Source organism: Pelophylax lessonae (genome assembly GCF_965119305.1).
Source record: "Pelophylax lessonae genome assembly, chromosome: 5".
In the NCBI taxonomy this organism is placed as follows: Eukaryota; Metazoa; Chordata; class Amphibia; order Anura; family Ranidae; genus Pelophylax; species Pelophylax lessonae.
Window position 1 is genome coordinate 17019717 of NC_138772.1, and position 23256 is coordinate 17042972.

At 48.2% G+C, this 23256-nt stretch overlaps 1 protein-coding gene across 1 annotated transcript in view; it reads left to right on the forward strand.

Moving 5' to 3' along the window:
- The window catches only part of OBSCN (obscurin, cytoskeletal calmodulin and titin-interacting RhoGEF), a 740285-nt gene that overhangs the window by 413130 nt on the left and 303899 nt on the right, over positions 1-23256 (forward strand). The window contains exons 74-79 of the mRNA XM_082257722.1: positions 1201-1398; positions 4216-4260; positions 6864-6959; positions 8602-8820; positions 11907-11976; positions 13675-13704. Of these exons, the coding sequence (XP_082113848.1) occupies positions 1201-1398; positions 4216-4260; positions 6864-6959; positions 8602-8820; positions 11907-11976; positions 13675-13704 (658 nt within the window). The remainder of the gene's footprint in view (positions 1-1200; positions 1399-4215; positions 4261-6863; positions 6960-8601; positions 8821-11906; positions 11977-13674; positions 13705-23256) is intronic.

The window sequence follows — 23256 nt, forward strand, 5'->3', positions numbered from 1 at the left end:
CAAAAAAACACCAAAATGACATAAATCTTTCCCTTAGTTAGTAAACGCAATAACTTTCAAACCAATCAAAATACGCTTATTGCGTAAACATATGTAGCAGAAAACAAATTGGGCAAAAATGTTAAACAATTTTGATTTTTACATTTTTTCGGGGAAATTTCATATAAAAAAATGTGAAAAATATTGTTATTTTTTCAAAATTGTTTTTATAGCGCAAAAAGTAAATATCGCACAGGTGATCAAATACCACCAAAATAAATCTCTGTTTATGGGAAAAAAAGGACGTCAATTTCATTTTGGTACAGCGTCGCATGACCGTGCAATTGTCCATTAAAGTCACGCAGTGCCGAATCACAAAATAGGCCCTGGTCAGGAAGGGGGTAAAATCTTCCGGGGCTTAAGTGGTTAAACAGTACCACCTCGGTTGGGGTTCCAAGAGGGTCATACCGATACCATATCCCACAATCCTTTGCATGCAGCCTTGATTTTTTGTCACTACTAGCCACTGATTGATCAGATAATCGTTGTAATCCCACCCACTTACTACTTTAGTGGAAAAGCTAACCGAGCCGAGTAGAGCCTATACAGTGCTGAAAGGTGCCGACTCGTACCACGCAGTGGAAAAGCAAACCGAGCCGAGCTGGGCCAAGCAGTGCCGAGTGGAGCCGAGCCGGTACTTGCAGTGGAAAAGCTCCATTACTGTGTTCATTCAGGAAAGAAAGGGGCCAGTAAATGACATCCCCTGTGTGTCCGCAGCAGCAGAGAAGCATAGCCGGCAGTGCTGTGGGGGAAAGCGGCACACAGGGGGGCAGAAGGAAGGGTGCATGTGCTAGAACCAATCCCCTTGCAGTGCAGCCAGAGGGAGGGACAGGAGGAGAAGCTGGCAGCGCTGCAGTGGGAGACAGAAGAGGATCGGTGTCTGCAATAACACAGTACAGCTGGCTCAGCAGATGGCTGGGCCCTTCTTTTGAACTGATGGGGCCCAGGCCCAGTACAGGAGGGCTGGCTGTACTGCCTTATCAGTGGCCCTGGGTGTGGGAAAACACAATTCCCACACTTGCACCTGATACAAGTTTCCCATTTCATAGGTGTAATGGACTCTTCCTTTGTATTGAAGATAAATAACATAAAATAGTATTTCTGCTCTTGGCATGTTTGGTTGTGTCTCATTGATAAATGTCACATACGTCTGCATTTTAGGAATCCCGCGCCCTCGTGTGCACTGGTTTAAGGACGGACAGCCTATCCATGCCTCCGACCGGCTACTAATGACCAATAAGAGGAAGGCGCGCTCACTGGAAATCCTCAACGTGACCAAAGAAGATGCTGGAGAATATTCTACGTACATCAGTAATTCCTCTGGTTCTGCGTACTCGTCCGCCAGACTGACGGTCAAAGGTATGTATCTTACACATGTGCATTGCCGGTCTTTGCCACATTTCCCGATCCTTGGTTATTGCTTTCTTCCCACTAACTCAGCTGAACTCCTTATGAATCTTGACTTCTTTAGGTATCATGCATACTGGGCATCAGTCCTTGGATGGAAGGATGGAGTCCAGGGCTGCTGTTAGAAAACCAAAGGGCCCCATACAGACATCCTGACAGAGGGCCCCATACAGACAGCCTGACACGGGGCCCCATACAGCCAATGCTTCAGTTATGAATGAACACAGTGAGTGATCAGCACCTATCACTCATTGTGCTCATTCAGGTTAAACAAGGGGCTGATAAATATAACATTTACCAGACCCTTACCCCGCTCTGCATTTTGAAGGATCCTATGCTAGCAGCTGCCGGCAGGAAGGAGAGGAGGGAAGCCGGCAACACTACAGGGGGGGGGGGAGGAAGTGGCGCCCGGGCAGCAGGGGGAAACATATGGTGCACAGTGAGGGTGGTCTGTGTAGCCGGGGGGGGGCAATTACTGGAACCGATCCCCTGTATGGCTCTCTGGAGGGAGAGGGGAAAAGCAAGGTTTCAGGGGATTCATTTCAGAAATTACACCCCCCCTGCTGCGCTGATCACAAACCCCCCCCCCCCCCCCCACCCATGTCCAATTCACCCTGCTACCAGGGCCCCATACAGGAGGATTGGTGATACCCCCTTATCCACGGATCTGAAGGACTTACTCAAATACAAAAAGCTCAAGATACATTTAGCGTCACCTGATAGCTGGGGGGGAATTAGTGGAACTGATCCCCCCTGTATGGCTCTCTGGAGGGAGAGGAGAAGAAGCAAGGTTTCAGCTGTTGTAGAGAGAGACATACATGGCATTTGTTTCAGAAATTACACCCCCCCCCCCGCTGCCCCAATCACACCCCCTGCCCATGTCCAATTCACTCTGCTGCCAGGACCCCATACAGGAGGGCCGCTGGTACCCCCTTATCCATGGATCTGATGGACTTGCTCAAACACAAAAAGTCCAAGGTACATTTAGTGTCACCCGATACAGAGAAAGTCCACCTACTCCTAGTCAATTCCAAAGCTCCTGTTGGAGTGAAATGTGTAACAGGAGCAAGGGAGTTTTCTCTGCATCAGGTGATACTAATAAACATACCTTAGACTTTTTGAAGTTGAGTGAATCCATCATAGTATCTTTGCCTTCCTGTGCTTAGAGAGCACTCACATAGTGTCACAAGCACTGTGACTCAGAAGTTGGGAAGGTCTCCTGATTATGTGACCACTGTGACTGCTAACAATCACAATGGCCACATGACAGTGAGACCCAAGTAACACCTCCAACATTATGAGGATCTAGAAGACCAGCTCCCTCCAGCTGAAAAGAGTTAAATACTCTCCCACTAAGAAAATAAAAACACCCTCTTAAACTAGCCAATCTCAGCTAGAGTTCCTCCAGAGGTTGCTAGGAGTTCCTTGAGCTATGGCTGATTGACCTCCTACTAAACCACTCCTGGACTGGCAGCCGCAGTTATACGTCATTACTTTGACTTTAAATACCTGGGTTTTGGCAGCAGATAGCTGCCGTAAACCCGGTATTTTTTTTTTACTTGGCGGGCTGGGGGGGCGGGAGGTCCTCTTTCTCACAAAAGTGGTCCCAGTGGTGGATTTGCTGCGGGATCACTTTTATGGGCACCTCTCCCTTCCTGGTCGTTTTCCCCACTTACCGGAGCCGTCGGTAGCGGGGAAAATTATCCGGTCCTCTCCCCTCCTAGGCAGGAAGTCGAGTGAGGGCAAGCTGGCCCCCACTCTACTCTATCTAAAAAATGGTAAAAAAAAAAAAATTAAAAAATAAAATAACAAAATTAAAAAAACTACTGATCCCCTGTGGCGGAACTACCAGGGTCGCAAAGGTTGCACTTGCAACCGGGCCCCGGCATTCCACTACGGGCTCGGTGGGATGGACCCTGGCCTCAGAGGGAATGGGGGGGCCCTTGATGGTTTCTTGCATCGGGGAGGGAGGCCCTGGAGGTTCTAGTTACGCCTCTGACTGACCCTCAATGGTGTTAGTAGGGGTTCTCCAAGATCTGACAATTATTTCAAGGGTTTCCTTTGGGTAAAAAGATGGAGGAAGGCTGCTCCAAATAAACCTTTGTAGTCGGGACAGACAGTGATGAACAAACATTTTTTTACAATCGTCTCTGGAACAGGAAGAGAGTAGATATCTTCCAATGGGGAAAACAAGAAAACCTCTCCTTTAGGGGCACCAACAGCAACGGAAACCCTTATTTGTAGCTTAGGGAGGAATCAAAATCTCAGACAAGTTTTTATTGGTGTTTATATCCCAATTAGGTAAATTCCCCGATTTACTGCTGTATAGCTAACATCAATCGGAATTCACATTGATTTTGTAACACATTATATTCTGGAGTAGATAAAATCAGGGAGAAAATCTTCTGTACAATCTTGAGATCCCTGGAGCCGACCTTTGTGTCCACTGAGAACAATAATCTGTATATACATTGAAGACTGTCCTACTGAGAACAGAAAGTGATTTAATTGTCTCTTTCCATCGTCAGTGCTGACTGTTCCAGCCATGTATTATTCAGTAATGTTCTTAACTGCTCACTCTCTGTATAAAGAATTACTAAAGGCCAACACATGAAAGACCTTCCTCTTCCCAGCGGAGAGGCCGGGATAAAACAACATCTGTTATGTTATATTCAGCCTGCTCACTTTTCTAGAATCTGACCCAATAAATTCTGGTGTATTGCCTACTTACTGTATCTAAGTCAGTGTTTCATCATCTCTTTATTTCAGGGCCCGGGGAACTTCACAAGGAGAAATCCGCAGAAGGTGCCGCAGGTCAGCCATCTTGGTTTATCATGACATTCGTGATGAGTACAGAGCTAGATGTTTTATGACCTAAGTAGTAAAGCAATGAAAGTAAAACCATGTTGTATATTAGGGGGAGATTTACTAAAACTGGTGCACACAAAATCTGGCGCAGCTGTGAATAGTAACCAATCAGCTTCTAGGTTGTATTGTCAAAACCTAATTGAACACCCTGAAGGTAGGAGCTGATTGGTGCTGCACCAGATTCTGTGTGCACCAGTTTTTGTAAATCCCCCCATGCGTGTGCTTTTACTAAACAAGAATGTTGCCTATACATACTACTTACAGTTGTAGGAAAACAATACAAAGTGTCGCAAACATGCATACACACACTAACTAGCTTTTCCTAGCAAATGAACAGTGCCAATAGTTAGTATACAGTAAGGATACACTACAAATCACTTAGCTACTGTTATAGCTGGTCCACAATTTCCCCCTAAAACAGGACTTCCAACATTAACTTCACAATGAGGTGCCACTGCTGACCTTATTCTGAGAAAGCCATTGGTCTGCCTGTCATATGTATCCAGTGGCTTCAGTTTTTCTCTTAGTCACTGACTGTTTTGCTTGTATGTTTTTCTCTACTTTGCAGTAAAGCGAGGAAAAGGAAAACGCTGTAGTACAGTGCCTTGCGAAGGTATTCGGCCCCCTTGAACTTTTCGACCTTTTGCCACATTTCAGGCTTCAAACATAAAGATATAAAACTGTAATTTTTTTGTGAAGAATCAACAACAAGTGGGACACAATCATGAAGTGGAAGGAAATTTTTTGGATATTTCAAACTTTTTTAAGAAATAAAAAAACTGAAAAATTGGGTGTGCAAAATTATTTAGCCCCCTTAAGTTAATACTTTGTAGCGCCACCTTTTGCTGCGATTACAGCTGTAAGCTGCTTGGGGTATGTCTCTATCAGTTTTGCACATCAAGAGACTGAAATTTTTGCCCATTCCTCCTCGCAAAACAGCTCAAGCTCAGTGAGGTTGGATGGAGAGCGTTTGTGAACAGCAGTTTTCAGTTCTTTCCACAGATTCTCGATTGGATTCAGGTCTGGACTTTGACTTGGCCATTCTAACACCTGGATATGTTTATTTGTGAACCATTCCATTGTAGATTTTTCTTTATGTTTTGGATCATTGTCTTGTTGGAAGACAAATCTTCGTCCCAGTCTCAGGTCTTTTGCAGACTCCATCAGGTTTTCTTCCAGAATGGTCCTGTATTTGGCTCCATCCATCTTTCCATCAATTTAAACCATCTTCCCTGTCCCTGCTGAAGAAAAGCAGGCCCAAACCATGATGCTGCCACCACCATGTTTGACAGTGGGGATGGTGTGTTCAGGGTGATGAGCTGTGTTGCTTTTACGCCAAACATAACGTTTTGCATTGTTGCCAAAAAGTTCAATTTTGGTTTCATCTGACCAGAGCACCTTCTTCCACATGTTTGGTGTCTCCCAGGTGGCTTGTGGCAAACTTTAAACGACACTTTTTATGGATATCTTTAAGAAATGGCTTTCTTCTTGCCACTCTTCCATAAAGGCCAGATTTGTGCAGTATACGACTGATTGTTGTCCTATGGACAGAGTCTCCCACCTCAGCTGTAGATCTCTGCAGTTCATCCAGAGTGATCATGGGCCTCTTGGCTGCATCTCTGATCAGTCTTCTCCTTGTATGAGCTGAAAGTTTAGAGGGACGGCCAGGTCTTCGTAGATTTGCAGTGGTCTGATACTCCTTCCATTTCAATATTATCGCTTGCACAGTGCTCCTTGGGATGTTTAAAGGTTGGGAAATCTTTTTGTATCCAAATCCGGCTTTAAACTTCTCCGCAACAGTATCTCGGACCTGCCTGGTGTGTTCCTTGTTCTTCATGATGCTCTCTGCGCTTTAAACGGACCTCTGAGACTATCACAGTGCAGGTGCATTTATACCATTGGTCTGCCTGTCATATGTATCCAGTGGCTTCAGTTTTTTTCTTAGTCACTTACTGTTTTGCTTGTATGTTGTATCAAAGTCTGGTCTTTGATCTGCATATGATATTGAAGAAACATTAAGAGAAAAAGAAAATGTTCAAATAAAATGTATCCCTATTTAACCCCTTAATAACACATAGTTAATTGTAATCAGCCCTAATTAACCCCTTCTTCCCTTTCTCCCCCCATTTTGTTTTTTTGCTGTTTGTTTATTTATTTTTTACCATTATTTTTTTTAGTTAAAAAATGCCTGTTTTCTTTCATTTTCAAATAACCTTTAAATGTATAGTGATTTTTTTTTGACAATTCTATACGGATTATGAGGATAGGTTCGCACCTACTGCCTGTTGGGAACACGCACAAAATCACAGGTTATCCCAGCACAAGCACAGAAATGTGTTGCCCTTTAGCAGACGCATAGTGGTGTCATTAGTTGTGGATGGCACCCCCATGCATTTACTAACAGTGCAGTGCGCAAGAACACACACACAGTTACACCTGTAAGCAGTGAACCTAGCCTAAAGGTAACTGTTTAAAAATCATGCAAAATGCATGCCTTTAGATGTCAAAGTCTGGTCAACTTGAATGTTTTAAACAATTGGTCTTTGCAGATTCGGAAAAGCCAGTTCCCCCCATGTTCCTGGAGAGATTTACCAACAAAAAAGTGAAGAAGGGATCCAGCATCACGCTCTCTGTGAAGATTGAAGGTAAAACACAGAGAAGTTTACAAAATTACAAAAGGGATTCTTTGTAAATGTATAAATGTAGCCACAGATATGGAGATTACCTGATCCAACTAGTTGGTAATATGGTATCCTCATCCAGTTGGTAATATGGTATCCTCATCCAGTTGGTGATATGGTATCCTCATACAGTTGGTAATATGGTATCCTCATACAGTTGGTGATATGGTATCCACATCCAGTTGGTAATATGGTATCCTCATACAGTTGGTGATATGGTATCCTCATACAGTTGGTGATATGGTATCCTCATACAGTTGGTGATATGGTATCCTCATCCAGTTGGTGATATGGTATCCTCATCCAGTTGGGGACATGGTATCCTCATCCAGTTGAGGACATTGTACCTTCATCCAGGTAATGATATGGTATTCTCATCCAGTTGAGGACATGGTATCCTCATCCAGTTGACGACATGGTATCATAGTTCAGTTATTGATTTGGTATCTTCATCCAGTTAATGAAATTGTATCCTCATCCAAGTAATGATATTGTAACCTCATCCAGGTAACGATATTTTAACCTCATCCAGTTGGGGACATGGTATTCTCATCCAGTTGGGGACATGGTATCCTTATCCAGTTGGGGACATAGTATCCTCATCCAGTTGGGGACATGGTGTCTTCATCCAGTTGGGGACATGGTATCCTCATCCAGTTGGGGACATGGTATCCTCATCCAGTTGGTGATATGGTATCCTTATCCAGTTGGTAATGTGGTATCCTCATCCAGTTAGGGACATGGTATCCTCATCCAGTTGGGGACATGGTGTCTTCATCCAGTTGGGGACATGGTGTCTTCATCCAGTTGGTGATATGGTATCCTCATCCAGTTGGGGACATAGTATCCTCATTCAGTTGGTGATATGGTATCCTCATCCAGTTGGGGACATGGTATCCTCATCCAGTTGGTGATATGGTTTCCTCATCCAGTTGGGGACATAGTATCCTCATTCAGTTGGTGATATGGTATCCTCATCCAGTTGGTGATATGGTATCCTCATCCAGTTAGGGACATGGTATCCTCATCCAGTTGGGGACATGGTGTCTTCATCCAGTTGGGGACATGGTGTCTTCATCCAGTTGGGGACATGGTATCCTCATTCAGTTGGTTATATGGTATCCTCATCCAGTTGGTGTTATGGTATCCTTATCCTGTTGGTAGTGTGGAATCCTCATCCAGTTAGGGACATGGTATCCTCATCCAGTTGGGGACATGGTGTCCTCATCCAGTTGGGGACATGGTATCCTCATCCAGTTGGGGGCATGGTATCCTCATCCAATTGGTGATATGGTATCCTCATCCAGTTGGGGACATAGTATCCTCATTCAGTTGGTGATATGGTATCCTTATCCAGTTGTTAATATGGTATCTTCATCCATTTATGGACATGGTATCCTCATCCAGTTGGATATATTTATTTGTATATTAATATATATTTATAATATTATATGATATAACGTTTATAATAAATGTACCATATATATAATGACAGGTCCACTTTAGGGAAGTGAGGGATGTTGCACATAAAACATTTTGGCAATGCTTTCACACTTGTAGGGCTTTGTGCCATTGTACTGAATTCTGTATTGTTCGGCCTTGTCAGGAATCCCATCTCCAACCATCACCTGGTTGAAGGAGGAATCTCCGGAAGATGTTCTATGGATCAAGCCGGACACCCCAGGCTACAAGGTGGCCAGCTCCAAACGGCACCATAGTCTCATCCTGCTGGACGTTGGCACAGAGTTTTCCGGGACGTACACTTGTATCGCCACCAATAAAGTCGGCCAGTCCATCTGTTCTGCATCTGTTGAAGTCTTAGACGGTAAGCCTCAAAGTCAAGCATACGCACATCTAGCATATTTTGCATTACGGAAAGTGGCGGGAAATATATACAGTATGTCTAACGGGGACACAATCTTCTGACAATAGTTTTTATACTGTCTGTGTCAACTGCACATCCAATTTCCAGTATGAGCATCACATGGACAGAAAGTGAGTGAAAAGCGACCCTATGGGCAGTACCAGGACACGGTCATCCAATGCCCAGGGCAAGGATCCAGAATTGTGCCCCCCTTCCCCACTGTTAATATATGTATAACACGCTGCATCCATTCTTTGCTATCTTGCTTTAGTTTAGTATGCAAAGCGGTGTTTTTAAAAAGAAAATTGTATAACTGTTTATCCATTGCTTTGTTCTGTACAAATGTGGCAAAATCGAATGTTCTCAGACTATATTCTCTGCAGGTCAAATATGTAATTGTAGGCAGAACAGTGGCTAAGTTAGCACTTCCACCTAGCAGCACTAGGGGTTGTCGGTTCAAATCCCAACCACGACACTACCTTCCGGGAGTTTGCATGATCTCCCTGTGCCTGTGTGGGTTTCCTCCGGGTACTCCAGTTTCTTCCTACACTCCAAAGACATGCTGGTAGGTTAATTGTCTCCTGTCTAAATTTGCCCTTCTATGTGTATGTGAGATAGGGACCTTAGATTGTAAGCTCCTTGAGGGCAGGGGCTGATGTGAATGTACAAGTTATACTGTATGTAAAGAACTGCATAAATTGCTATATAGGTACCTGTATTAAATGGGGAAGAAAATGCACTATGGCCATTAGATGGCAATAACTATCATAGGAAATAGATATGCTCCTCAGCTCCCTCTAGTGGCCATAATGCTGTATTTTTCTTATTCACACATTGGATCTGCAGAGAATTTAGCCTGAGAACGTTTGATTTTGTCCCATTCGCATTAAAACAAATTTACATGCAGTTTCGATGAATGAACAACTATCCAAATGTTGTATACATTCATCGCTTAGTATTAAAAATTGCTATTAAAACAGTTGTGGAAAGCTGCTTTTGGTCCACAGGTACCAGGATGGTGGTGTTGAAACTCGTGGACGAAAGAAAGGCAGAGCAACATAAAAAAGTTAATTAAGTTTATTGAGTTTCAGATGTTATGGATCCATTGTATTAACCCCCCTAGCGGTATTCCAAAGTGTGGCTCGGAGTTAATTTTCAGTACCAAAAGCGGTAACCCTGAGCCACACTCGGAATTACCCCAGAATGTTACTCACCTTCCCTGCGATCCCCCGCCGTCCTCCCTGCCGCCCTCCCTGCCGTCCTCCCTGCCGTCCTCCCTGCCGTCCTCCCGCTCTGTGCTCAGCAGATGCCGGCACCTGTCTTCCAGGTCCCTTCCCTGTGAGCGTTGCGACGCAGGGGGGTGGAACCGGCGGCAAATTCAGTAATGTAAATAAACCAAATGAGATGATAGAAAGCTGTGATCCTAACGGATTACACTGTATCATCCCATTTCACCACAGGATTTCACCTGGTGACTTTTCCAGTGCCCTGCCTGTGCTTTTCCAGTTCTTTGTGCCTGGAAAATAGAGAACGACCATGGCGTCCAAAAAGCGTTCTTTTTGCGCAAAAGTGCTTTTAGCCGAACCAGAAAACAGCGACAGCGAAACGGAGTTACTTGAAGAACTGAGCGATAGTGATTCGTGGGAAAATTCATCATCAGGTACGGAAAGTGAGGACAGCGACAATTCTGATGTCTCTTTCTGGCACATCGCTTTTGGGAAATATATCAAATGATTCTTCAGAATTTCCAACGGAGCTATGTGCCAGAAAGAGACATCAGAATCGTCGCTGTCGTCACTTTCCGTACCTGATGATGAATTTTCCCACCAATCGCTATCGCTCAGTTCTTCAAGTAACTCCATTTCGCTGTCGCCAGTTCATATAAAAGCGCTTTTGCGCAAAAAGAACGATTTTTGGACGCCATGGTCGTTCTCTATTTTCCAGGCACAAAGCACTGGAAAAGCACAGGCTGGGCACTGGAAAAGTCACCAGGTGAAATCCTGTGCTGAAATGGGATGATACAGTGTAATCCGTTAGGATCACAGCTTTCTATCATCTCATTTGGGGTATTTACATTTTTGAATTTGCCGCCGGTTCCACCCCCCCCGCGTTGCAACGCTCGCAGGGAAGGGAACCGGAACACAGGTGCCTGCATCTGCCGAGCACACAGCGGGGGAGGACGGTGGGGGAGGACGGCCGGTAGGACGGCTGGGGGAGGACGGCTGGGGGAGGACGGCCGGGGGAGGACGGCCGGGGGAGGACGGCCGGGGAGGACGGCCGGGGAGGACGGTGGGGGAGGACAGCCGGGAGGACAGCGGGGAGGATGAAGTGAGAGGACAGCGGGAGGACGGCAGGGAGGATGGCGGGGAGGACGGCGGGGAGGATGGAGGGGAGGACGGCGGGGAGGGTGGCGGGGGAGGACAGCGGGAGGACGACGGGGAGGATGGCAGGGGAGGACGGCGGGGAGAGTGGCGGGGGAGGACAGCGGGAGGACGGCAGGGGAGGACAGCGGGGGATCGCAGGGGAAGGTGAGTTTTAAAATATAAAACAACAGATTTCCATGCAAAACAATGTACCGCTTTTAGCACAGAAATCCGGACATAATCAGACCGCCAGAGAGGTTAATGGGAAAATGCCAACATGTTTGGGGATCAGACAACCCCCCTCCCCCTTTTGCTAGGGTAAATCACAAAACCTAGTAAAACACAGCAAAAAAAGTATCTAAAATATCCAGGAATAGATTCAAAACATTTTTCACAGATATATAATTGTTTTTTTCTTTATATGCATCTATCACTGGATGTTTTAGATTCTATTCTTATTGTGTTTTATCATCATTTGTGACCATAGCCCTGATGAAGGAGCGATTTCCGAACTCCCGAGAGGCGTTTATATTTTTGCACAGTAGAAAAAAAAAACAAATGTCTGTAGTTAGGTTTTAAATCTGAACATTTTACCCAAATAAACGCATGGACTGTGACTCCTTCTATTAGCTCTGGGTAGCAAATAAGTTTGTACTTTTTAATATTTAATTACATTTTTTTTAGAGAAAGAAGCGCAGCTCCTGGAGAAAGCTGATAAAATTGTGAAGGACGTATTGAGGAGTGCCGTACCCGGGTGAGTAAGGGAATAAGATATAAGATCCAGGACTTTTTGTTTCGGCGGGAACGTGGCAGTACGCAGTTCTGACACTTCCAGCAATGAATGTATATACTGGCAAGGGGTGCTTCAGTGTGCTGAATGATCTATTGTTAATGATTGCTGGGGGATTTATTGTTGCTGGGTGGGAGCTTTATTGTTACTGGTAGGGGGTCTTATGTCGCTGGCAGGGTTTATTGTTGAAGGGATAGGAGATCTACCATTGTGTGTGTGGGGGGGGGGGTGTTATTGTTGCAGGCAGGTGGAGGGTCTAATATTGGTGGCTGCTGGGGTATCTATTGTTATTGGTTGGGGTCTAGTGTAGCTGGGGTAGATCTATTGATATTGGTGGGGGTCTAATATAGCTGGGGTAGATCTATTGTTATTGGTGGGGGTCTAATGTTGCTTGGGTAGATCTATTGTTATTGGTGAGGGTCTAATATAGCTGGGGTAGATCTATTGATATTGGTGGGGGTCTAATGTAGCTGGGGTAGATCTATTGTTATTGGTGGGGGTCTAATATAGCTGGGGTAGATCTATTGTTATTGGTGGGGTTCTAATATAGCTGGGGTAGATCTATTGTTATTGGTGGGGGTCTAATGTAGCTGGGGTAGATCTATTGTTATTGGTGGGGGGTCTAATGTAGCTGGGGTAGATCTATTGATATTGGTGGGGGTCTAATATAGCTGGGGTAGATCTATTGTTATTAATGGGGGTCTAATATAGCTGGGGGAGATCTATTGTTATTGGTGGGGGTCTAATGTAGCTGGGGTAGATCTATTTTTATTGGTGGGGGTCTAATGTAGCTGGGGTAGATCTATTGTTATTGGTGGGGGTCTAATGTAGCTGGTGTAGATCTATTGTTATTGGTGGGGGTCTAATGTAGCTGGGGTAGATCTATTGTTATTGGTGGTATTGGTAGATCTATTGTTATTGGTGGCGGTCTAATGTAGCTGGGGTAGATCTATTGTTATTGGTGGGGTCTAATGTAGCTGGGGTAGATCTTCTGTTATTGGTGGGGGTCTAATGTAGCTGGGATAGATCTATTGTTATTGGTGGGGTCTAATGTAGCTGGGGTAGATCTTCTGTTATTGGTGGGGGTCTAATGTAGCTGGGATAGATCTATTGTTATTGGTGGGGGTCTAATATAGCTGTGGTAGATCTACTGTTATTGGTGGGGGTCTAATGTAGCTGGGGTAGATCTTCTGTTATCGGTGGGGGTCTAATGTAGCTGGGGTAGATCTATTGATATTGGTGGGGGTCTAATGTAGCTGGGGTAGATCTATTGTTATTGGTGGGGGTCTGATGTAGCTGGGGTAGATCTATTGATATTGGTGGGGATCTAATGTAGCTGGGGTAGATCTATTGTTATTGGTGGGGGTCTAATGTAGCTGGGGTAGATCTACTGTTATTGGTGGGGGTCTAATGTAGCTGGGGTAGATCTATTGCTTCTGGAAGGATGGTCCAACATTCCCATGTAGACACACTCCTAAACCTTATGGATGGCCTTCCCAGAAGAGTTGAAGCTGCAAAGCGTGGGCCAACTCAATATTGAACCCTACGGACTAAGACTGGGATGCCATTAAAGTTCATGTGTGTGTAAAGGCAGGCGTCCCAATACTTTTGGTAATACAGTGTATTCATCATATTCATTTGATTTTTTTGTTTTTTGGACAGGTATGATGAAGGGAAGGAGAAGGAAGCCGGGTAAGTTTGCATCATAATATCAAACAATGAACATAGAATATGGGAGCAGTCAATACTGACTTGGCGTATAGAGATGTAACAGCTGACATCCTCATCCATCCTTTCCTGGTGTCCCTGATTCATTAAGCTGGGATAGCACTTTAAGGCATGCTAAAGCGCCTTCACAGTCATTTTATTTTGTGTCATGTCAGTATACCGTAAGTGCAATTTTGTGCACCTTAACCACTTGAGCACCGATTTGCGTTTATAAACGGCAGGGTAGACATACAGTATAGTTCAATCAAGCTTGGTATCGGCTTTAACAGTTGGCGAAGGGCTTTCCCATAAAAGTCAAGGGCGTAACTACAGGGGTTGCAATTGCAACCAGGCCCCGGGCTTGTGCGGCCTGGATAGGAGGGGCGGCGGGGGCAGTATGTAGAGAAATCACTGTTCTCCTTTTTCCTCCTGTAGCTGCAGGAGGAAAATGTAGGAGATTGGTTCCTCTGTATGCTGCCCCGTTCACTTGTGTTCTGCTGTCTCTGGGCCCCTGTGTGCTCCCCTGGTCCCCCCCCCCACTGTGCTGTCCCCCCCCCCCCCCACTGTGCTCCCTTCCCTCTCCTGCCAGCTGCTGCAGGGGATGTGTCACAATAGAGAACCAGGAAGGGGTCAGTAAATATGTAATTTACCAGCTCCTTCCTTTTCTGAATGGACAGAGTCATAGTCAGCGACATAGGAAAAAAATAAAATAAAATGATTAAAAATAATACAATTAAAATACCAAAAAATAAAAACTACTGACACCAGTGGGTGAGCTTCCAGGATCGCAAAGGTCACACTTGCGACCGGGCCCTGGCATTCCACCACCGTGGGGAGGCCCTAAGATGGCAGGAAGGGGGCCCACTGCAGAACTTGTGAAAGGGTCCCGCTGCGGAACTGTAATAAAGGGCCCCGTAATGAGAGTTAAGGGCCCCAGGATCAGTGGGAAGAGCCCCATACTTGAAGGGAAGGGGCGGCCAGGGGTCCGGGGAACCCTTCATGGTTTCTTGCACCGGGGCCCTGAAGGTTCTAGTTATGCCTCTGATAAAAGTGATTCCTTTTATGGGGCTCATTAACCAACTTGTTGTATGCAACTTGAGCTATTAGAATCTTGAAGGGGAACCATGCCAAAATGTAAAAAAAAAAGGCGTGGCTCCCCCTGATCCATACCACGCCCTTTGAGTTTGGTATGGATCTTGAAAGGGAATCCCACGCCAAAAATTACATCACAAGGGGTGGAGTCTCATGGTGACGTCCCTGGATAGTCACGCCCCGTGGCTATATAAGAACCGGCAGAGAACAGAGCTGACACAACCATCATCAGAGGGAGCCAGCGTCAGAGGAGGATGGAGAAGACAGCAGCAGCAGAGAAGCGGAGCGGAGAAGGAACACATCACTGAGGGGGAGAAGATCGGAGGAAGAAAACAGTGAAGGGAGAAGAAACCACCAGAGGGAGAAGACCGGAGGAAGAAGACCAAAGTGTCACGGAACCATGAACCAGACGTACAACAACAGATAAGTGAAAATAAGACAGCTTTATTGAAAAACAAGCTATAAAGCAAAAGTCCAAACGGATGGCGAAACCGATGCAGAGTCTTTGCGAAGCCAGGGGTCAGGAACCAGCAGGGTAGTCAGACGAAGCCAGGATCAGGAACCAACAGGGTAGTCAGACGAAGCCAGGATCAGGAACCAACAGGGTAGTCAGACGAAGCCAGGAACAGGAACCAGAAGTAGCAGCAGTCTTAGTAGCATGTGAACACAGGAGGACCAAGCAGGGAACTGAAGCCACAGACCTCCTATATATATATGAGCTAGGCATCCAGCTCCTCCCAGTGGGAAGGAGGAGCCGCAGGGTGGGAGGCTACAAGAAACCCAGAAACCAAGATGGCCGCCAGCACATGTCAAACGAAGGAGAACAGCAAGAAGGTAAGACCATGACAGTACCTCCCCCTCAAGGGCCCCTCCTCCGCAGAGTAAAGAACGGTTTCTGAGGGAAGCGTGCGTGGAAGGCTCGGAGCAAGGCAGGAGCATGGACATCTGCGGAGGGAACCCAGGAACGCTCCTCTGGACCATAACCACGCCAATGAACCAAAAACTGCACCCGACCGCGGACCAGGCGTGAGTCCAGGATATTGCTCACCTCATACTCCTCACGATTGCCCACTCGGACCGGACGAGGCCGAGGAACCGAGGAAGTGAAACGATTACACACCAGAGGCTTCAACAGGGAGACATGAAACACGTTGGAGATCCGCATGCCAGGAGGAAGCGCAAGGGCATAGGCTACCGGGTTTACCCTGCGAAGCACTCGGAAGGGACCAACAAAGCGAGGCGCCAGCTTGGGAGTGGGCACTCGAAGGTTGAGGTTGCGGGTGGACAACCATACACGGTCTCCGGCCTGGTAGGAAGGAGCAGGCGCTCGTCTGCGATCAGCCTGGAGTCTCTGGCGCTGCGCAGAGACCACAAGGGACTTCTGGATCTGTACCCAAGAAGCACGTAGGACGGAAAGGTGATCCTCCACAGCCGGAATATCCTGGGGAGAGAATACCTCCGGTAACACGGCAGGTTGGAACCCATAGTTGGCCATGAAGGGAGACGTCCCAGAGGAAGAGTTCACCGCCGTGTTCCTGGCAAACTCAGCCCAAGGCAGGAGGTCAACCCAATTGTCTTGGTGATCGGAGACATAGCAACGAAGGAATTGCTCCAAGGCCTGATTGGATCGTTCTGCGGCCCCATTGGACTGAGGGTGGTAGGCCGAGGAGAAGGAGAGATGAATCCCCAACTGGGAGCAAAAGGCGCGCCAGAACCTGGACACAAACTGACTCCCCCGATCCGACACAATCTCCTTGGGCAAACCGTGCAACCGGAAGACCTCCCTGGCAAAAATCGTGGCCAACTCCTGTGCAGAGGGTAACTTCTTGAGAGGAACACAGTGACACATTTTGGAAAACCGATCCACAATCATGAGAATGACCGTATGGCCTCGGGATGCAGGGAGGTCCACAATGAAATCCATCCCCAGGTGTGACCATGGGCGCTCCCCGGTGGCTAAGGGTTGCAGAAGGCCCAACGGAAGGTGCCGAGGGGACTTACTCTGGGCACAAACGGAGCATGCCGCTACATATGCGGCGATGTCGGAACGTAGGGAAGGCCACCAGAACAGACGTGAAACAGCCCAGGACAGCTGATTCTTTCCAGGATGCCCCGCGGTCTTGGAGTTATGGTAGGTTCGCAACAACCGAGTGCGCAACTCCTCAGGCACAAAACATCTGCCGTTGGGTCTCCCAGAGGGAGCACCAGATTGAGCCGCCAAAATCTGCTCACCCAGGGGAGAGGTCAGGCTGGTGCGAATGGCAGCCAGGATCTGATTCGGAGGTATGACCGAGGTCGGAATCGACTCCTCCCTGGACAGGTCGGAGTACTGCCTTGATAAGGCATCAGCCCTGATGTTCTTGGAACCGGGTAGGTAGGAGACCACGTAATTAAAACGTGACAAGAACAGAGCCCATCTGGCCTGACGTGGTGTCAATCTCTTGGCCTCAGAGAGGTAGGTCAGATTCTTGTGGTCCGTCAGGATGAGGACCGGAACCACCGAACCCTCGAGCAAGTGCCTCCATTCTTTAAGAGCCTGCACGATGGCCAATAACTCCCTGTCACCAATCTGGTAGTTGCACTCCGCGGAAGACAGTTTCCGGGAGTAAAACCCACAAGGAAGCAGAGGACCCTCTGGTGTTCTACGCTGAGACAGAAGGGCGCCTACTCCCGTCTCAGACGCGTCCACCTCGAGGACAAAGGGCAACCCAGGGTTGGGATGCGACAGAATCGGAGCCGACACAAAGGCGGACTTTAGAGCCTCAAAAGCTCGGATGGCCTCGGGCGGCCAGACCTGGGAATTACTGCCCTTCCTGGTCAGATCCGTGAGAGGCTTGGCTAGCATGGAAAAGTCCCTGATGAACTTCCGATAATAATTGGCGAAGCCCAAAAAGCGCTGCAGGGAGCGAAGACCACTGGGCTGGGGCCACTGTAAGACAGCCGAAACCTTCTCAGGATCCATGGAGAACCCCTCAGCGGAAATGATGTAACCTAAGAAGGTTACCTGGGATCGGTGAAATTCGCATTTCTCAAGCTTACCGAACAGCTTGTTCTCTCGTAACCGTTGCAACACTCGTTTGACATCCAGAATGTGGGTCTCCATGGACTCAGAATATACCAAGATGTCATCCAGGTAGACCACCACACACTGCTGCAACAGGTCACGGAAAACATCATTGATGAATTCCTGAAAGACTGCGGGCGCATTGCACAGCCCAAAGGGCATAACCAAGGATTCATAATGACCGGTCCTGGTGTTAAACGCGGTCTTCCACTCATCGCCCGCCTTGATCCTTACGAGGTTATATGCCGCCCTCAGGTCGAGTTTGGTAAAGACCGTGGCCCCTTTAAGGCGATCGAACAGCTCGGAAATCAAGGGTATCGGGTAAGCGTTCTTGATCGTGATGCGATTGAGACCCCTGTAATCGATGCAAGGCCTCAACTCACCGCCCTTCTTTTTCACAAAGAAAAATCCAGCCCCTGCCGGGGACGAGGATTTGCGAATGTGTCCACGTGAAAGTGCCTCCCTCACGTACTCCTCCATGGCCTCATTCTCCGCTACCGACAGTGGATAGACTTTGCCACGAGGAGGAACGGCACCAGATTGTAACTCGATGGCACAATCGTATGGGCGGTGCGGAGGTAGGGCAACCGCGCGCACCTTATCGAATACATCCCGGTACTCCTCGTATTCAGGGGGCAACAGAGAGTCCGAGGAAGTACACAGCAACTTGACAGGCCCATGGATGCAACTAGTCCCACACTGCGGTGACCACGAGAGGATCTCGGCCGATCTCCAATCGAAAATCGGATTATGCTTCTGGAGCCAGGGGTACCCCAAGACCACCGAGTAGTGTGGAGACGAAATAACCTGGAAGCAGACCGACTCTCTGTGGACGGCACCAATGGCTAACCCCACTGGAAGGGTCTCATGAGTCACGTGTGGCGGCAGAAGGGGTCTGCCGTCTATCGCCTCAAGAGCCAGAGGAGAACCTCGAGCCTGCAGAGGAATGGAATTGGCGGCAGCGAACACACTATCAATGAACAAACCACCAGCACCAGAGTCCACCAACGCCTGGGTCGTCACCGAGCCCCCGACCCAGGAAAGGACAACAGTGATCAGTGGTTTGTCAACACGGGAAACCGGGGACGAGGAGACTCCACCCAAGATCTGCCCCCGACAGGATCTCAGGTGCGAGCGTCTCCCTGGACGGTTCGGACATGCCAACCGAAAATGCCCACCGAGACCACAGTACATGCATCGGCCCTCGCGTCTCCGGAGTACCCTCTCCCCCTCGGACAGGCGAGCAAACCCCCAGCTGCATGGGTTCACCCCCAGACAAGTCATCCCCAGGAGGCGTGGGAGGAGAGGGAGGCACGGGTGGGACAACAAAGGTAGGCGCCAATCTGTTAGGAGGCCTCCGCAGACTCTCCTTAAAGGAAGGTCTCTCCCTGAGTCTGGTGTCAATCAAAATCAGGAAAGAAATAAGAGACTCGAGCTCCACTGGTAGGTCCTTAGCTGCAACCTCATCCTTCAAGGCATCCGAGAGACCATGAGAGAAAGCAGCGACCAGAGCCTCATTATTCCAGCCCACCTCTGCTGCCAGGGTACGAAACTCAATGGCGTATTCAGCTACGGATCGTGAACCCTGTCTGATGGACATAAGGAGCTTCGCAGCAGAGGCAGCACGAGCCGGCACATCGAATACCCTCCGAAGAGAAGCAACAAAACCGGAAAACTCGGCAACCACCGGATTGTTGTTCTCCCATAAAGGGCTGGCCCAGGCCAAGGCCTTGTCCGAGAGCAGCGAGATTAAGAAGCCCACCTTTGATCTCTCAGTAGGAAAGGCATGAGGCAGCAACTCGAAATAAATGCCCACCTGGTTAAGGAAACCTCGGCACTGAGTTGGCTCTCCCCCAAAGCGCTGTGGAAGGGGGGCAGAACCGGACATACCCCGAAACACCGCGGGCGCAACAACAGGTGTCGGGGTAGACTCTGGCGCAACAACCGGAGCGGCAGTAGGAGCGGACCCAGGAGCGACAACCGACCCATCGGCAACGGGAGCGAAATGAACCGTGCGTTCAAGCAGGGTTTGCAACGCCACGGCGAACTGACCCAACAGGTGATCCTGCTGATCAAGTCTGGCAACCAGCGTGGGTAGTGAGGATGGCCCTGTACCGTCAGAATTCGTGGCCTGTGGTACCGTGCGTTCAAGCAGGGTTTGCAACGCCACGGCGAACCGACCCAACAGGTGATCCTGCTGATCAGGTCTGGCAACCAGCGTGGGTAGCGAGGATGGCCCTGTACCGTCAGAATTCATGGCTTGGTCCTAATGTCACGGAACCATGAACCAGACGTACAACAACAGATAAGTGAAAATAAGACAGCTTTATTGAAAAACAAGCTATAAAGCAAAAGTCCAAACGGATGGCGAAACCGATGCAGAGTCTTTGCGAAGCCAGGGGTCAGGAACCAGCAGGGTAGTCAGACGAAGCCAGGATCAGGAACCAACAGGGTAGTCAGACGAAGCCAGGATCAGGAACCAACAGGGTAGTCAGACGAAGCCAGGAACAGGAACCAGAAGTAGCAGCAGTCTTAGTAGCATGTGAACACAGGAGGACCAAGCAGGGAACTGAAGCCACAGACCTCCTATATATATGAGCTAGGCATCCAGCTCCTCCCAGTGGGAAGGAGGAGCCGCAGGGTGGGAGGCTACAAGAAACCCAGAAACCAAGATGGCCGCCAGCACATGTCAAACGAAGGAGAACAGCAAGAAGGTAAGACCATGACACAAAGAAAGAGATAGTGGGGGGGGGGGGGGAGAAACCACCGGAGGAAGAAGACAGTGGAGGGGGAAGAAACCACCAGAGGGAGAAGACCAGAGGAAGAAGACAGTGAGGGGAGAAGTAACCACCAGAGGGAGAAGACCAGAGGAATAAGACAGTGAGGGGAGAAGTAACCACCAGAGGGAGAAGACCGGAGGAAGAAGACAGTGGAGGGGGAAGAAACCACCAGAGGGAGAAGACCAGAGGAATAAGACAGTGAGGGGAGAAGTAACCACCAGAGGAAGAAGACCGGAGGAAGAAGACAGTGGAGGGGGAAGAAACCACCAGAGGGAGAAGACCAGAGGAAGAAGACAGTGAGGGGAGAAGTAACCACCAGAGGGAGAAGACCAGAGGAATAAGACAGTGAGGGGAGAAGTAACCACCAGAGGGAGAAGACCGGAGGAAGAAGACAGTGGAGGGGGAAGAAACCACCAGAGGGAGAAGACCAGAGGAATAAGACAGTGAGGGGAGAAGTAACCACCAGAGGAAGAAGACCGGAGGAAGAAGACAGTGGAGGGGGAAGAAACCACCAGAGGGAGAAGACCGGAGGAAGAAGACAGTGGAGGGGGAAGAAACCACCAGAGGGAGAAGACCAGAGGAAGAAGACCAGAGAAAGAAGACAGTGAGGGGAGAAGAAACCACGGGAGGGAGAAGACCAGAGGAAGAAGACTTGTCAACATCGTCTCTTGTTTTTATTTACACTACGCTGCTTTTTTTGGGGGTGCCTGGGTGGGGGTACGATGTACCCCGTACTCATTTACATGGGGGGGGCCTGGGATATGGGGGCCCTTTTGTTAAAGGGGGCTTCCAGGTTCCGATAAGCCCCCTGCCAGCAGACCCCCACAACCACCATTCAGGGTTGTCGGGAAGAGGCCCTAATCCCCATCAACATTGGGACAAGGTGCATTGGGGTGGGGAGCACAGAAAGCACCCCCCCCATGTTGAGGGCATGTGGCCTGGTAAGGTCCAGGAGGGGGGGTGCTCGCTCGGCCCCCCTCTTTCTTGATCTGCCAGGCTGCATGCTCGGACAAGGGTCTGGTATAGATTTTGGGGGGGAACCCATGCTGTTTTTGTTTTTTGGCATGGGGTTTTCCCTCAAAATCCATACTAGACCGGAGGGTCTGCTTTGTTCTTGGGGGAGGACCCCACTCCGTTTTTTTTTTTTTTCATTTTGGCGTGGGGTTCCCTTTTAAGTTCTATAGCAGACTTAAATGGTCTGGTATGGATCTTGGGGCGACCCAACGCCATTTTGCTTTTTTACATTTTGGCGTGGGACCTTTAGAAATCAAGTCGCATTCCACAAGTCGGTTAATGATGATCCCACTTGTATTTGACTTCCATTCAAATGAATGGGCTGAAAGTCAGATCAGTTAAGACGGCTCTCATAGTGAACCATTGATTTCGACATGTCATGCGACTTGTGCTCTGTAGTAATTATATTTGGGAGTGGAAAATAGAAGAGGCAGAGAAATGCTAACCGCTAACGTGGCTACGCGCAAATTCACGCCAGTGCAAAAAGCAACTAAAAGTGCGTTTTTCCAAGCGCTTTTTCCTGGCGTCGGTACTGGCTTTGCAGCTCGTTTTTCTAACGTCCTCTGTGCATGAGGACTTAGCCTGTAGAAATCTTTAAGACTTGAAATGTTTGGTATCTAGAATAGTTCATATTCCCATCACACACCTTCCTGGGTATAGGCACATCTATTGTGGGTGCTGCAGCGATCACCAGCTGGACACTGGATCTATCACAGATAAACATACATGTTCGCCAGAACACCATGGATCTTGCACAGCAGTCGAAAGAAGCTTTTTATTGCAAAGGGATCACATCATATCAGGATAAGTGCAACGTTTTGGAGTCATGCTTGACCCCTTCGTCAGGCAGGACCCCTTCATCAGGCATCACATGCCTGACGAAGGGGTCCTGCGTGACTCCGAAATGTTGCACTTATCCTGATGTGATGTGATCCCTTTGCAATAAAAAGCTTCTTTGGACTGCTGTGCAAGATCCATGGTGTGCTGGCGAACATGTATGTTTATTTATGTTTGGTATCTATTCACTTTTTTCCTGCAAATATGTGTTTAAAAACAATATTGTGCTACATTTAAAAAGTTGCACCCACCACTATTTTATTCTCCGGGTCTCTGCTTTCAGAAAAGTTACACTTTTTTTGGGGGGGGGGGGGGAGAGGGGGAGAGGGGGGGTTCAGTAATTTCTAATAAAAAATGTTGACTTTACAATATGTGCGAAAATTCAAAAAAAAAAACTGCCCCAGTAGACAAGTGTTGAACCCCTTCCCGACCGCCCGCCGCCTATTTACTGCGGCAGTGCAGCCCTCCTGCGTAAACTGGCGCGCTCTGATTGCTGCCTGACACCCGCGATCGTTCCCCGCTGAGAAAGAAGAATAGTCAGCTGTGGTAAACATTAAGCATTATTACTACCAGGCATTATTTTAACCTGTTACCGACCGCCTGCCGCAGTTTTACTGCAGCAGGGTAGCTCTCCTGCGCAAACCGGCGTAGCTCTACGTTGGTCACGCGCGGGGTGCTGGAAGGCAAGCATGCGCTGCCGGTGGCGCGCTCCCGCCCACACTAGGCAGCAGGGATGCCAATCCACAGGGC